General features: G+C 42.1%; 2 protein-coding genes across 6 annotated transcripts in view; one reads left to right on the forward strand and one right to left on the reverse strand.

Annotated features, from left to right (window-relative positions):
* Positions 1-2,907, reverse strand: part of CDC123 (cell division cycle 123) — a 30,273-nt gene extending 27,366 nt beyond the window's left edge. Inside the window, exons 1-2 of one of the 3 annotated variants that reach the window (XM_066318838.1) lie at positions 2,720-2,907; positions 822-893 (exon numbers count right to left, since the gene is read on the reverse strand). In XM_066318838.1, the coding sequence (XP_066174935.1) occupies positions 822-893; positions 2,720-2,793 (146 nt within the window). In that variant the 5' untranslated portion in view covers positions 2,794-2,907. The remainder of the gene's footprint in view (positions 1-821; positions 894-2,719) is intronic. The other 2 variants (XM_066318836.1, XM_066318837.1) reach the window with 2 other exon arrangements.
* Positions 2,908-2,976: 69 nt separating this feature from the next.
* On the forward strand, positions 2,977-14,684 carry NUDT5 (nudix hydrolase 5). Of its 3 annotated transcripts, none has more exons than XR_010743573.1 (9): positions 2,977-3,340; positions 7,461-7,550; positions 9,544-9,611; positions 10,388-10,440; positions 11,096-11,203; positions 11,749-11,844; positions 12,790-12,900; positions 14,029-14,082; positions 14,345-14,419. XR_010743573.1 is itself a non-coding variant. In XM_066318839.1 (9 exons), exons 1-9 carry the CDS (start codon positions 3,131-3,133, stop codon positions 14,452-14,454), a joined length of 891 nt encoding a protein of 296 aa, XP_066174936.1. In that variant the 5' UTR covers positions 2,977-3,130; the 3' UTR covers positions 14,455-14,684. The 3 variants fall into 3 exon arrangements, 2 of the variants coding, with proteins under 2 accessions (XP_066174936.1, XP_066174937.1); XM_066318839.1 differs by having other exon boundaries at positions 12,790-12,891; positions 14,345-14,684; XM_066318840.1 differs by lacking the exon at positions 2,977-3,340 and adding an exon at positions 4,202-5,896 and having other exon boundaries at positions 12,790-12,891; positions 14,345-14,684.
* The last annotated feature ends 1,018 nt before the right edge of the window (positions 14,685-15,702 follow it).

Genomic DNA, 15,702 nt, shown 5'->3' on the forward strand with positions numbered 1-15,702 from the left:
TTCTTCTTTACAAGGTATTTAAACAGCTTTAATGTTTATGTAAATTGATACCTGATAAATCAGACCAAGCTCCCTTTCACTCACAGCCTCACTGGTTGCTCTGCAAGGGGCAAACTGCCAGTTAGGGAATCATGGAGTGAGGACTGATTTCTGAGTTTGATCATTTACAAGATGCATGCAGCAACCACTGCACAAGGAAACCACACAGTGAGATCCTAGGCAGAAACAAAGATCAAGAGTGTTCTTACCAACTGTTCCTTCTATCTATCCACCTCATTCTTCTCCATCCAAAATCCTGGTGTGGGTGTACATACAGGACATTCAGCTTTGTCATATGCATGGATTACCCACATGCAAATGATTGTATCAAGTGTTACTAATTATTGAGTTTGTATATAGTTTATTTTATTGAGAACTAAGCCCAGGTAATGTCACTTCACTCCTGGACACTGGGATGGGTCAAGCCTGTGAACTGGACCCAAGCAGATCCAAAGAACCAAACACAAACCAGCAGCTGGGCATCCCAGAGACTGGTACACTCCCTCAAAGAAAAGTGGAGGAAAAAAATGAAAGGACTGTGTCCACTTGGTGTACAATGAAATGTAGTTCATGGATTTCAGGATCTGCTTCAGGCAGCAGCAAATCCAGCTGTGCTAACAACAGTCAGCCCATTCACATGCTCACACAGTGTGAGGTTTACTGCACTCACACTGGTCAAACTTAAAAACTCATTATGCTCAATAAAATATGGATATGCAAAATGGCACTGTGAATATAAAATGGCATTAATAGCTGGAAGCTGGGGAGAAAACACACTTTACCTTCCAGAAACCACCAGTGTTCCATCATCCAGCAAATACTCTTTCACATTCTCTGGCAGGGAAAGTATAACACTGGAAGAAATGTGAAAATCTCTTTAATACCTTATTATTACTTCTATAATAAAATCCTAGTGGAATGAAAGAACTTGTTTTTTTTCATAGCACATACCTCAACAATACTATGTTTTATTCTCTAACATTATGGAAGAAAATTCTCTTTGGCCCATCTTATCCCTCACCCAAAAAAAGCAATGCCCATTTTCCCTCCAGGAAAGTACAGGACAAAAATTTTAGATGAAATAAACAAAAAGGCCCCACTCCTTCAAAGCCCCAAGAAATTCCAAGTAAAATTGTGTGCAGGTTGTGAGGAGAAAACATGTTGCTCAAAATAAACTTTTTCCTTCTGAAACTCAAATCAGAATTTGCCTATGCCATCCTAACGTTCCAAAAATAAGCCTGTATTAAACACTAAGAAAGATAAAAGATCAAATGCTTTGATTAATACAAGCATGATGTCAGAACTTTTTAATCCAACAGGGCAGCTATCTCGACTTTCCTGAGCTACTGGTAGTTCTTGTAACTATCTCATGACCTGCAGCAGCACCTCAGAAACTGCAGAATTTCCTATGGCTTCCAGAAACACACAGAAGCACCAAACTGGCCACTTGGGTTGGATCTATTCAGTCACAGTTTAAGTAGGAAAGTAGGAACAGCAGGATTTGGATACTAGGAACAGTGTGGATTTCTTCTGACACTCAGCATGGAGTCCCACCAGGAGTGCAGGGAGCACAGGGGTACCTGGCCTGCCCCAGGGCTTCCAAAAACACTCCCTTGGGATGTAGAGACAAGACTCCAGCTCCTGGGACTGCAGCTGATGGCTCAATCAATCCTTCACCACCTCTACCATAGCTCTGCCCCACACAGGTCCCCTCTATCTCACCCAACCCTGCCCCAACACAAGCTCATTTTCACCCCAGATGCACAGAATCCCAGAATGGCTCAGGTTGGAAGGGATCACAGAGCTCATCTGCTCCCTGCTCAGGCAGGGCCATCCCAGAGAACACAGCTGTGTCCAGACAGTTCTGGAGTATCTCCGGTGAGGGAGACTCCACAGCCTCTCTGGGCACCTGTTCCAGTGCTCGGTCACCGCACAGGACAGAAGTTCTTCCTCGTGTTCAGGTGGAACTTCCAGGGCATCAGTTTCTGCCCTTTGCCTTCTGTTGCTGGGCACCACCAAGCAGAGCCTGGTCCATGCTTTGGCACGCCCTCTTTAGATATTTATATGCATTAATGAAATCCCCTCCCAGTCATCTCTTTTTCCTTCCAGGACCTGAAGGGAACTTGCAGGAAAGATGGAGCAAGAGTATTTACAAGAGCTTGTAGTGATAGCACATGGGTTCAAATGTTGAACCCATGTGAGAGTGTTGGTTTAGATAGATATTAGGAAGGAATTCTTTTTTGTGAGGGTGGTGAGCCACTGGCACAGGATGCCCAGAGAAGCTGTGGCTGCCCCATCCCTGCAGCTGCCCAAGGCCAGGCTGGAAGGAGCTTGGAACAACCTGGTTTAGAGGAAGGTGTTCTTGCCCATGGCAGGCGACTGGAACCAGATGATCTTTAAGGTCCCTCCTAACCCAAACCATTCTGTAATTCTGGGGGCTCAACAGGCCCAGTTCCCTCAGATTTTCCAGTCCCTTAATCATGCTCGTAGCCCTGCAGTGGAGCCGTTCCAGGAGCTCCGTGTCCCTCCTGCTCTGAGGAGCCCGGACACAGCACTCCAGGTGAGCCTGACCGCATGAGGGGAGGGGCAGGACACCCTCCCTCACCCCACACTCCTCCCCAGCCTCACCCCACACCGAACCCGGAGTGAATCCACCCCCAGCGCCCCTCACCGCCCACACCTGCGGATGGTGACGGCCTTGAAGAGCGGGTACCAGACGGAGAACTGGCAGTGCGCCACCTGCTCCTTCTTCATCCTCCTCCTCCCCCTCGGCCGGGCCGCTCCGGAAGCTGCCGCTCCGCCCGGAACCTGCCGCGCAGCTCGGTGCGCCGCCCGGCGCCATCCCCGGCGCACAGGGCCCGGCTCCGCCCCCGGCGGCCGCGGCCCGGAGCGCCCCGCCGCGCTGCCCGCCCTGCCCGAGCCAGGAGGAGCTGAGTGACGCCTCGTCTTGTAGGTTCTGCTGTCCTCGCTGTGCCCGCGTGTGCCCTGCATGGAGCTGTTTCATGGTCTCGTACGGTGTTAAGGGGTTGGAAGGGACCTTAAAGATCATCCTGTTCCAATCACCCGCTGCCCGTGGGCAGGGACGCTTCCCATGAGAGCGGGTTGCTCACGGCTTTGTCCAGCCTGGCATCCACAGCTCACTGAGCAGTCTGTTCTGGCGTCTCACCACCCTCACAGTAAACGATTTCTTCCTAATATCTCAGCTAAATTTCCCCTGTTTCAATTTGAACCCGTTACTCCTTGTTCTCTCACTACAGTTCTGATGAATAGGTCCTCTCCAGCTTCCATGTGGCTCCTTCAGGTACTGGAAGGTGCTCTGAGGTCTCCACACAACCTTCTCCAATTTTCTCAGCCTGTCTTTGTAGGAGAGTTGTTCCAGTCCCTTTACCAACTTCGTGGCCTCCTTTGGACTTGCTCCAACATTCCCAAGTCCTTGTTATGTCGTGGACCCAGAGCAGCGCACAGTGCTCCAGGAGGGCTCTCACAAGGGCAGGGGCGAGAGGCAGAATCTTTGGATGCAGCCCAGGACACCTTTGGCTTTCTGGGCTGTGAACGCACATCGTCGGCTGCTCCTGTTAAGTTTTTTATCAACCACTCTTTGGTTTTGTTCAGTCCCAGGTGAAGCATTAACAGAGTAGTAGTATGGGGGGTTTTTAAGCCCCGTGGCTCAGCTGTTGTGTCTGTGCCTGTGTCCCCTGCATGGCGTTGTTTCCATGCCATCTTTCCTCCCGTGCTCTCACCTCTGCACTTCAGCTGTGTGACACCTCAGCTCTTGGGAAGTCTGATAACACCTTGGAGCTGCCTCTAACCCTCTTTGCTGGTGTGAGATAGTCCTTGTTTGCTCCGCAGTCACTTGTCCGTATTTTATTTGGCATTCAGTGGGTCTCCATGCTTCTAGATACCATGATAAAATTGAAACATCCTCCCCCTGCTTTTCTCCCTCCCCTCAACTTAGTTGCTAATTGATATTGTTTCTACAATCATAGCACTGAAGTGCAAGTAACAAGTTTAAAGTGCCTGAGGAGTTTTTAATGATGTGTATCTTCAGCCTGGGTATCTGGGAGTGCCGTTTGTTAAATCGTGCATAAAATGTTGCCAGTGTCTCTTCTGCACATTCTTTATGAGAAAATCTGTATTTTGTTTGACCTTGACCTTGAGTTTGCCATGGCACCCCCCGTACTGAGCTTCCATTACATCTTGTTGCTGTCAGCTGGAATGTGTGTTTGGATCAGAGGATGTCTTCTGAAAAGTGATTTAGGAAAGCTAATCCATCTATCTAAGTATTAATATTGAAGTATAGTTCTGATATCTTGACTTCTCTCTTGAACTGATTCACAGATCTCAGTTGGCATACGATTTTAACTGCTGGGAAGGATAATTTGGAAACTGTAGAATGGTTGGATGCTGCCTTGAAAGGACGCCATTCAATGAAGGAATAAGCAATGGGAATAAAAGTTACATGTTTTATACATGGCATGGCTTTTTCAGGACAGAATTTGATCCCAGTTTGAAATAAATGGAAGAAGTAGCATGATTTGCTAGCAGTACACTGTAACACTGGGCACAAAAACGACCAGATAAGGTAGAAAACATTTCTTTTTCCCCATAATTGATAGTTTGAGGGCTGTTGGTTCATGTTAAGGCAGCTGATAAGTGTGGGCACTTTGACATATTCTTAAGATTGCATTTATAGCTATTAAAAACGTGTATTCTTAGAGCTCATGTAATCCTAGATCAGGTAGCCAGGTTCCCAGGCTCCTATATCAGTTGCACTGAATTTTTAACTCAAATGAACTCATATTTATATGCAGAGGGAATTTTGTGAGGTGGAAGAACTGCAAGACAAGGCATGTTCTGAAAGCTAAATAGGCCTTTAGAAACCTCACATTTTAGTGTTAAATTTAATTTTCAGTTGCAGCTAATTTTGTTTATGAACAAAAAATGGTGCCATCCTTGACAGCATGACTAACGTGAGGTGCCAGAATTGCAGCCTTCATTTAACCAAACGGTATTTCAGCTTTCTAACAGCAGAAATTCTCACTTCCCTACTGCCAACTGAATCTGGATAAAAATACTGTTTTGGTGGAGCTTTTAAAAATGTCACTATACATAGAGTTACTGCACCCACTTGTGGAGGAGACCCAAACTACAGAAGCTGGGATAGATCAGCATTCCCCTCTCTTTGAAGTGTTCACCCGTTTTAGGTTTTAGTGATAATTCTAACCACTGAAACTGTATTTGTTGTTGTTGTTGTTGTTTTAAGTAGCAAGTTAGTGCTGAATTTCTCAGGAGAGAGCAAGCTGTTTTGAAAATAGCTTCTGCCATGAGATGAGGTTCTAGTTTGTTTTTTTTTTTTAATGATACAACTGTGGTAATCCACATTTGAGAAAGATACACTAATATTTGTGCGGAAGGATTGGTGTGATCAATGGAACAGGATTTCCTGTGAGGGGAGAGTAAAAGAGGATGACTTAGGCCAATCCAAAGACAACTTTAACAAGGCTGTGGTTTACTCTTTGTTCCTTTGATATATTTATATTGACAGTGCAAAAGGCCCTAATTCTTTCCAAGTGTAGGAGGTGAATTTGCTGTAGCTGGGTATGTAAGGTTTTTGTTTTTAAAGACATCACACAGAGCTTCTTTTGACTGTTTCTCCTGGGCTCTACTTCTTTTGCATACGTTTAGTGGAAAGCTTGGTCATGTATTTGAGAGTCACAGCATGAGACCATGGCCATTGTCCAGATAAAACTCTTCAATCCTAAGAGAAGGGAGTTCCAACCACTGGAGCAGCTGACTGAACTGAAGTGGGATAGAAACTGGAACATAAGCAACTGAACAGTTTTTCATACAAATAGTGGTAAGGTAGATAATAAAACTGCATAGTTATGAAAAGGAGCTTCCTTGCTTTAAGAAAATATTGCAGAACATATTTTTGAAGGACCAGAATTTGGTTTAACAGGTCAAGGTTTCTTCTCAAGACTTATGTTACATAAAACCAATCTGCACATTTGACCTCTATGACCTACTTCATCCAAAACCACTTTCTTAAGATTTAAGAAAGAGCCTGTCCTGTGTACAGACCAAGGAAATGGTTTCATGTACTTTAGCTTTACTCCTGCTGATAAACAGAAATATTTAGTCCTACCTGTTCCTTTTAACTACTCACTGCAAATAAACGTCAATCCAGTACGTAAGAAAGCTGATTATTCTCTTAAACTCTTTCATGTTTCACAATTGTGCAACAGATGTTACCGTAAAAGGATAAAGATGATGTAAAAAATGAAAGTGCTAAAGTTGGGTGTGACAGAGAAGGTTTTCACACACTTTGGTAGTGTTCCTTGCTAGAATCCACCCAGAGCCTTATTAATCCATAGTTGAAGTCATGGAAAGATTCTTTTTGACTTTATGGAAAATTTATGACCATCAATGCTCTGGATGATTGAGATCTTAAAGATTATCTCATCTCATCTCATCTATCTTGGTGTCTAAACTGATTTGTTTCTTTTCACTGGCTTTTGCTTATGATTCATGATGATTTTCAGGACTCCAGTATTAAGTTAATATCAGAGAATGGTTTCCCTGGAATAAGTTTCTGTGCTGAAAGTGCCCTGTATTTCCACAGTGACAGTCTCTAATACATTTTTTTTTCTGCTGCCTGCTGTGTCTAAGCTGGAACTGGAATGGAATGCATAATCTCAGTTTCCTGGGGATGCAAGCTGAGGCACTGAGCTGCAGGTGCAGAGCCTTGCTTTGGGCATTTTTTAGTGAAAATGCTGCCTTTTGCATGGTGTTGGGCACATCATTCCCAGCGGGAGACTGACATGCCATGGTCACACCAGCCCCACGTGCTTCACAGACTTGCAACACGTGTTGTTTTTTGACCTTGTTTTTTAGTGGAAGGATTGAGTAATTTATGTGTTTATTTGTTTTGTAAGGTGGAGGTAGATTCTACTTCTGACTTTTAATAGCAGACAATTTTCACCACTGAAGTCCTCTTGGTAGAAAGTTTATTTTTGCACTTTCACAGGGGAGTGCACAGTCCTGTTGTCCAGGCACTGTTTACAGAGCATTTCACCCAGATCAGAATGAAACAATTTGAAATGGATTAGTTGTCTTTATGAGTGTCTGACATTTGAATAGTTAAGAAAAGTGTCTTCAGCCAGCATAGCTACCTGACAGCTGATAGGACTATTAAAACTATACAAGTGAGGGATTTGACCCAAATTTACGTTTCTCCTTTGAATTATTTGATTCTGGAATCACTGGGTGGAGCTCAAAACACAAACTGAACTTGCCATCACACGTCCCTGACTTTCTCCAACAAGCTATATTTGTTAATTTTCAGGGCAGAAATGAACCTTTTAACTTTACACTGAAAGCAAATATTGATTTTGTTTCATATATATCTGGACTTTGCACAGGAGGGGAAAACCCTGACATTCCTGAAAATGGCAGCTGAGACATCCACAGAAGTTGCAAAACCAGCTAAACAATTCGTCCTTAAGGAAGAGGTACAGCATGCTTGGGTTTGACTTTTTTTGTTGCTAAATAACAATTACTTGTAAGTTTTTGAGGGCAGAGTACAAAATGCTAGAGAGGCTGTATGAAAACCTGTTCAATGGACAAAACACTTCTTCCTAATTGTCAGAGAGTTTAAAACATATGGCATTCTTCTTTATTGAAATAATTATCCAAATTATCAATGAGGAGAGAGAAATACAGTGTTGCATTATTTTAAGCTTCTGGGTTTTTTTTTAGATTTTGTATTTGTTTCTTATATTGTCTCTTCAGGAGGTTTTTCAATGCTCAGAAATAACGCTGATATCTCTGAGAGACTTTACAACGTGGTGGGTTATGAAACCAACAACAGTTTTCTCTTTGAAACAGTCTTCTGGTTTTTAAGGTGGTGAACCACCAAGGGTTGCTTTAACATTTAGGATTGTACCACATTTTATGTTTTCTGAAAGGATTTGAATTTAGATAATTGCTGTTTTAAAGATATCAGTGAGGAAGTAGTAAGAATAATATTAGTCCTAAGAAAGAATTCTGGAGGTACTTCATTTTTATTAGAAGCATTTTCACCCTAAACTGCCTGTATTTGTTTCTTTTCCCTTTTAAGTGAACTCTTTAAAAGTTAATCTTTGGTGTGATTAGGTTTGTGTGAGCAGGTTTGTGTCCTGCTCTTGTTAAATCACAAATGTGGTTTCTTTTATTTGTTCTTTATGGAATGAACACACTCTTGTCATTTCTTCCGTGTATGAAGGCACAAGGAAAGAAGAGATTTGTTTGGATTATGTCTTTTCTCTGGGGCATTTTTTTAATACAAATATTTCACAAGCATAAAGGATTTAATTTTTGTAATCTTTTTGAGTTTTCTACTGAGACCTGGGCTTTCTGCAGGCAGCATTTTCATTTTGTCCTCTTTTCGTTTGTTTTTGTATAGTTTTTTTATAGTTTTCTTTGTTTGGTTTGTTGTTTGGGGGTTTTTTTGTAATGTTTCATAGTTTTTCTCTTTTAAAACAATGTTCTCTTCGGTATCACTGGAAATTTATAATTAGATCTTACATATTTTGAGCTATTTACTGGTTTCAACCATTCTGTAGGCTTAATACAAAGAAGTATTTACTTTCTTTCTGCCAGCGGCTCTTATATCAGGAGTGGTTCTGTAACTGTGCAGTAACAGTGTGGTCTGATGCTGGAATATCTTCCATAAAAATGGGAACCGATCTTACTTCATTCTTCCTTTTTCTGGGAAGGTACATTCATGCTGTTACAAGCAGATGTTTTTTGCCCGACAAAGCAATAAAAATAACTCACTTTAAAACAAGTTACAGTAAAAGATGCAAACTGCTGGGCTAATATCTAAGGATATTTCTCTTTTAAATGAATTGCATAAAAGATGAGGAAACATCATAGGGAAAATAAACTCATTTAGCCCAGAAAAGACATTTGGTCATAGTGTTCATGCCAAGCACCCACTAAGCAGCACTCAGAGTCCTAAAGACAGGTATAAATCACTCTCACAGCTGCAGAAAACAGAAGTTACACAAGGCCACAGACTGGGATCAGGGCAAGAAAAGTTTCAGGTTAGTTTGGTTGTCAGTCTTGCATGCTCAGCTTTTGGGCTGTGCTCTCTGCTAAGGGGCACTCGTGAGCACCACTGTAGCTAAAGTGTATGCAGCCCAGAGATATATTACCCTTGCAAAATCCCGCTAAAAATGAGGAAAATGAGGACTTTGAGTACATAAAATCCCACTGAATTCATCAAAACTTGGTTATAAAACTCATGTTAAAAGACTGTCTTAGGGTTATTTTTTTATTCATATTCAAGAATTTAAAGTAATTTTTTTTTTCTGTATTAGCAACAGGAATGCTGTTGCACATTCCTGCATGTGTTGTGATGCTGAAATTTGTCTTCAAAAGAACCTAAACATAGTTGTGTTGTTTCCCTAATTCTTTGGGATTAATTTTACAATGTATTTAACAAAGAACTCTTTATTTTAGGTAATCGTAGAAAGACAATGGTTGAAGCTTGCAGAAACGACTTACACTGATCCCTTTGGAAAACCCAGGTAATTGCCTCTGTGGTATTCCAGATTCCCAATTGCACAGACTGGCCCCAGGCTAGAGAACATGAGCATTACAAGCACATCACTCCACACAAGGTGAGAGCTATTCATTGTGAGGTTCCTTCAGAGAAGAGAATCTTACTCCAGCAGATGTGCAAGCATTGGGATTGAATTTAGCTCCTAAATCCTCTTGAGAACACTGGACCTGCATTGTGTTGCATTTCCAGTTCTTTTTAAAGATGCTACACAGAAGTTTTAGCTGTGCAACTACTCTGTGACAGAGTCCATGTGTCTTTTCTGATTCTTCATTATGGGCTCTTTCTTCCCTGCTGGTGGTGCAGGATCTTGCATATTATTGCCAAATTAATGTCCTCTTGTATGTGTCTTATAATTTCTGTCCAATCCTTTTGTATTCTTTAGTTTCGCTGTATTTATGTAGGCATTACAACATGGCTTTAGTTCCCTCCCCTCAAAGTGTTAGATTCTGTACTGATTGCTTTCTCTAGTGCCTCCCAGTTCATCAGCAGAGTATCCTCTTAAAATTAACAAGATTGGATCTTCTGTGTAGCTAAAATTAACTATTTTCTCTCTCCCTCCTTAAGTAGGCAAAAGAAAACTATGCCATAGACGTTTTATAGTGCCAGTGTATGACAGGGCCAGCTTTGGCCTGCTGCTTCTTACAAGACCTCACTGTGTGATGGTACATTTTGCTTTAAATGGAAGTAGCAAGGTTAGAAGATTATTCACTTATTCATTTGTTGTTTTCTCTGTTTAAACAGAACCTGGGAAACTGTAAAACGTACTGGCAACAAAAAGGGAGTCACAGCTGATGGTAAGAATTGGTTGCTTTTTCTTTTTGCATTTTTTTCCCTATGAAAGTCCTTCTGGTAAGCTGACAATGCAGATTTTGAGCTGATCTGTTCCTGAATGAATGAGGATGTGGAACAGGTGGTTTGGCAGAGCTGGCTATACACCTGAGCTAATGAAATGCTAACTAAAGTGCTGAAGAATCAGAACCTTACTGGTGGGAGTGCCTTCCCAAGATCATTGTGTTCCCATTAAAATGATGGAGCACTTCCAAAGACTCAGGGGTGCCCTACACAGAGTAGCTCACAAACTGGTGATTGGTTTTGCTGTTAGGAGCCAAGGCTCAAGGGGCTCTTTGGGACATGATTTAGACATGAAGAGTGTAGTAGGGAGTTCCCTACAGAGGCTTTCAAGCAGTTTCTGTAGGCAGGAGAGCTCTCCTTCCCTGAGGCTCAGTCTTGATTGGTACGTGTGCCTCTGGCTTGCTGGGGAGCTTTGAAGATCTCTCACCATTCATGATATAAAGAGCTTAAATTCATCATTCAGGATTCTGGAGCAGGCATCTAAACACTGAATGATCAGAGTAGCAGTGTGTGGGTTCCTTTCCAGGTCTGGCACTCAAATCTCACATTCTGCTGCACTCACATTCCATGTCCTTGTGTCTCCCATGGCTGTGGCAGGTGTAGCAGTGATAGCAGTGCTGCAGAGAACCCTGCACTACGACTGCATTGTCCTGGTGAAACAGTTCAGGCCTCCAATCAATGGTTACTGCTTGGAATTTCCTGCAGGTAAGTGGCTAAAACACTGAGATGAGTCTCATATGGTTCAGTGTATTTAGATGTGCTTGGAGTGTCAATCTTTATGTATTTTATAGGTTAGACTTAACGATCTCCAAGGTCTTTCCCAACTTAATTGATTCTCTGATTCTGTGATCTTAATGAAGCTCTAGCTGGAAAACCATGCTGAGCTCCACGTGCTATTACAAAAGAGGAATATTTGATAATGAAAAGAAGAAAATAAGCTTGGTTTTAGCAGATTGGAGAAAATTTCCTCCACTTCTTTCTCTGAGAGTCAAAGCATTTGGCTTCTTTCCCTCATGAGAATATTATTGCCATTTTTGTGGAAGGCAGCATGATTCTGTAGATAATTGGTTAAGGATGTTGGCAGCAGCATGAATCCAGGGACTGGAATCCTTCCTAACACTTATCCTTCTGTAAAGACAAGAGTAGTGAGGATGTTTCCCCTATTCCATAAAGCTTGATTAGATCTCAGGGTGGATATTGCAGTTAAGTGGGAAGCTTTTAATTGTTTTTGTGTATTATGTATCTCCCAGGCCTCATTGAGGAAAACGAGTCAGCAGAAAGTGCTGCGCTTCGAGAGCTGAAGGAAGAAACTGGCTACAAGGGAGAAGTCATTGAATGTACTCCAGGTCTTTGCTTTTTTTTTTTTTTTTTTCCCACCAAAGCTAATCCTGTCTTGATGGCTACTCTAAATGTCTGAAATGCTCTAAACCAAAGGGAAAAATCCAAGCAGGGTAGCATCTCATGGCTGTAAAAGTGAAACTTTAGTCCTTGATGTGAATCAGTTGCTGAACTTCTGTCTGAAATAAGTTTGATGCCTTTAGGGTGGAAATTGCTATTAATTAAGATCCTTTAGACAAACCAAATTATTCAAGCTGTGATTTGGCATTTTAGTGTAAAGGTCTAAATTGCTGTACTTCAGTGAACAGCATCTGTGAACTTAGACAAAAAGAGCTGCATGATGCAGAGGTCACCCTTCTTCAGCCAAGGGGAGGTGACAGTACTCGGGTTCACCAGCCGGAAAGAAGAAAGGAGAGTAATTGGAATAAATTCAGAGATCCTTTGGAACATAATTGTTCCAATCCTATGCTTCCTACATAAGATAAAATGAAGGCAAAATGAGGATCATAAATCAAACTTGAGAAGGTAGGTGAGGCAACTTAGGATTTTGAGGAAATGTCATTGCTGTTGAGTCTTGTCTCTCAGTTATCGGGTACAACTGCATGCTGGGGATTGGGAGAGGTTGGAGACAGGTGATGGCAAAATTAGACTCCAACAGACTGAGGAGGTCTATAAGGAATACTTTACAGTAAATCTTTAGTCTTTTGAGTGGAAAGTAAATTTGACTGTGAAAACAAGTCTTGCCAGAGATCTGTAAAAGAGCTGAGAGTTACAGAAACATTACTTCTAAGAATATGTGAAGACAAAGTTTTCACTATTCTTACAGCCCAAATGCCTGCCAAATATATATTCTCCTGTTGTATCAGATACATTTCTGTGAAAGCTTTTGTTTAAATGTCAAGGTGCCTGACTCCTGCCCTGAAAAATGAACCTCTCCATGTGCTCATTGGCAGCTCTGTGCTTGGACCCAGGAATGTCAAACAGCACAACACACATCGTGAGCGTCATCATTAATGGAGATGAGGCTGAGAACACAAGACCGAAGCAAAACCTTGGTGAGTTCTGTCCCATTTATTTGAAAATTTTGAGAAGATAACAAAACAATGGGTTTAAAACAATTAACCCCACCACTGCATCTCTCTGTTCTAGCTGTTTTGGATACTGCACATCCTTCTAATCACATCCTGCAGTCCAGATGAGCAGAGTGTGTCTCTGCTGAATTCACTGGGGAAGCCCAGATGTGAAGTGTCAGCTGTTGGCACACTCAGAATAAAACACTTCAGTGCCAAATTTCAGTGAGGGCCATAAGCACTTGTGAACCTAGATACTGCTCTCAGTTGTAGCTTCACTCTGGAAGTAATTGCAGTGTCACTCACAGTCAGCCATCAAATGCTTTTTAATTGTAAACTCTAGTGTATTTCAACCCTTTAACTCAGTACTTTCTTTCACTTGCAGATGATGGAGGTACGTAATGTGACTGCGATCTCATTAACAATGGGGTCAAGCGTGATTCTTCGTATGGCAAGTTTTACTTAGAAAAAGTCAGTTAAAACTGGTTTTTATTTGTGCTTGGGTAATCTCCTGACCCTAATCAAACGTGCCTGAGGTTGACTTTGGCCTAGATGCAAATTCCTGTGGGGCATCATTGCGTCAATTATCTTTCCCAGTATTGCACCTATAGCACCAGGTGTAGTATTTCAGGAAATACAGATTACTGACCCACCAAGAGTATAGATTAAGCCCTAAAGACAGGTAATTCAGAGAGACAGGGAAGGGGTTAACCAGCATAAATTTGTCTTGAACAAACCCTTTGAGACAGTTTGGTCTTGAAATGCATCTCCAATCCATTTCTGTACCAGGAGACGCCAAATAAGTTTTCTTCAACAGTGCATTTTTCATTCTTGAAAGGGAGGTTTCTCTTTTGGGGATTCTTATCCTTCACAGCTACCAGCTACATGTTTTTCACAACTGTTTTTCCAGCTTCTTTCTGGCAAACATGCTTTTTAGTGAGCCCAGTCACTGCCTTCCCTTGTTTAATTGGCCATTTTTGATATATGAAAGCTCACAACTTTTGGATGGTGATGAGCAGTCAGTTTCTTTCCCCTTCTAAATTCCAAGAAACAGAAAACACAGGTAAATTTTTCTACTGTTCACTAATTTAAGGATGCATAAACCTTTTTCTTCTCTCCTAGAATTTGTGGAAGTTGTTTCACTTCCAAAGAATGACCTTCTGCAAAGGATTGATGGTAAGAGCTTTCTGACACATTAAATGCACTAACATGAGCTTCAAGAATCCATTCTCTTCTCAGGGCTCCTTTTGTCATTTCTCATCCTAGAATATACTGTATGTTAAGCAAAAAGCTGTGAGAGACTGGGCCAGGTATGAGTTAGTGGTAGCAGGAGTTTGCAGTGTCTGGAATCCTACATATCTTCATTTTAGCAAGGACTTAAAATTCTGTAAAGGTGAGGTTTTAACAGCATCTCATAATTTTTCACTCTTATTTTCAGAGCTGGTAGCAGAGGAACATCTGGCAGTAGATGCCAGGGTTTATACTTACGCGTTGGCTCTGAAGCGTGCAGCAGAAAAACCGCTCCAAGTTCCTTTTATGAAGTTCTAGAACTGGACAATGAGAAACGTAATTCAAAACTGCCCAAGCTAGATGACTTAGAAGTACAACTGTTCTTGTAATCAAGGTCCTTTGCTTCACTTGTAGTGCAAAAAAAGTGTTTGTAGTAATGATTCTGGTATTTTTATTTGGAATTATCTAACTGACAAAAAGTGTTTTTTCTAACTGCTGGATCAAGCCCTGATAGAACATCCATAATAAAAACAGTTTAATTTTCAGAATGGCTCATTTCTCACTTTCTCTGCACTTACAATTCAGTATAGGAAAGACACTTACGTAACCCTAGTTGGTGTTGTAACCCCATGGTTCCAAAGGAGGCAGAGGCAGAAGAGTGAGTGCAGGTCTCTCTCACTCCCACACCACTCCCACAGCACTCCCACAGCTCCCAACACCTGGAGACAGGAGAGCTCACGGTGGTGTGCAACTTCTTTATGATGGGCTAGAAATGATTTCTTTCTCTAGTGACCAGTGATAGGACCCAAGGGAACAGCCTGCAGTTGTGTCAGGGGCAGTTGAAGTTGCATATTGGGAAAGGCTTCTTCACCCAGAGAGTGGTTGGGCACTGGACCAGGCTCCTCAGGGAAGTGGCCACAGCACTGAGCCTGGCAGAGTTCAAGATGTGTTTGGGTAACACTCTCGGGCACATAGTGTGATTCTTGGGATGTCCTGCACAAGGCCAGGAGTTGGACTCAGTCTTGTGGGTCCCTTCCAACTCAAAAATCATAGAACTGTAGAATACCCTATTAAGTAGTAACTGTCTGTGATTGGAGCAGGGACAGCAGCACAGGAACACTGTGCATGCTCTGGCTGAAGTAATTGAAATGGCAATTTTAAGAACTTCCTATTATGATTTAGACATGAAGATGATGTTTTCTTCTCCCAGCCCTAACTAAACTATGCAGAAAGAGAAAACTGGTTTGTTTAGTCTAAAATAATCATTATGACACCACAAGCCACTGGTGCAAAATAGAACTGTGCAGGCCCAGCCAGGGGATCCTGCTGGTCACTTATGCCTTGCCGTTTTCCCTCTCCTAAGGAGAGGCTGCACCTTCATTCAGTCAAATCACTGCTGGGTATATCTTATCCCAAATAAACCTTCAGTGCATCTGCACGCAGTGGGCTGCTGCTGTTACTAATTATGTAAACCTCCACCACTGCTGAAAGGTCGGGATCTGAGAGTTTCAATAAACACACATCAAAATCAGTCTTGCCTCTGAAATAGATGAGGACAACCGTGCA

The sequence above is a fragment of the Sylvia atricapilla genome, chromosome 5 (genome assembly GCF_009819655.1).
Source record: "Sylvia atricapilla isolate bSylAtr1 chromosome 5, bSylAtr1.pri, whole genome shotgun sequence".
In the NCBI taxonomy this organism is placed as follows: Eukaryota; Metazoa; Chordata; class Aves; order Passeriformes; family Sylviidae; genus Sylvia; species Sylvia atricapilla.

Coding starts and splice junctions, on each gene's coding strand:
- NUDT5 (XM_066318839.1), top strand. CDS start 3,131: ATGAGAGCGGGTTGCTCACGGCTTTGTCCAGCCTGGCATCCACAGCTC. Junction 7,551..9,543: donor AATTCGTCCTTAAGGAAGAG/GTACAGCATGCT, acceptor TCTTTATTTTAG/GTAATCGTAGAAAGACAATG. Junction 14,083..14,344: donor CCTTCTGCAAAGGATTGATG/GTAAGAGCTTTC, acceptor TCTTATTTTCAG/AGCTGGTAGCAGAGGAACAT.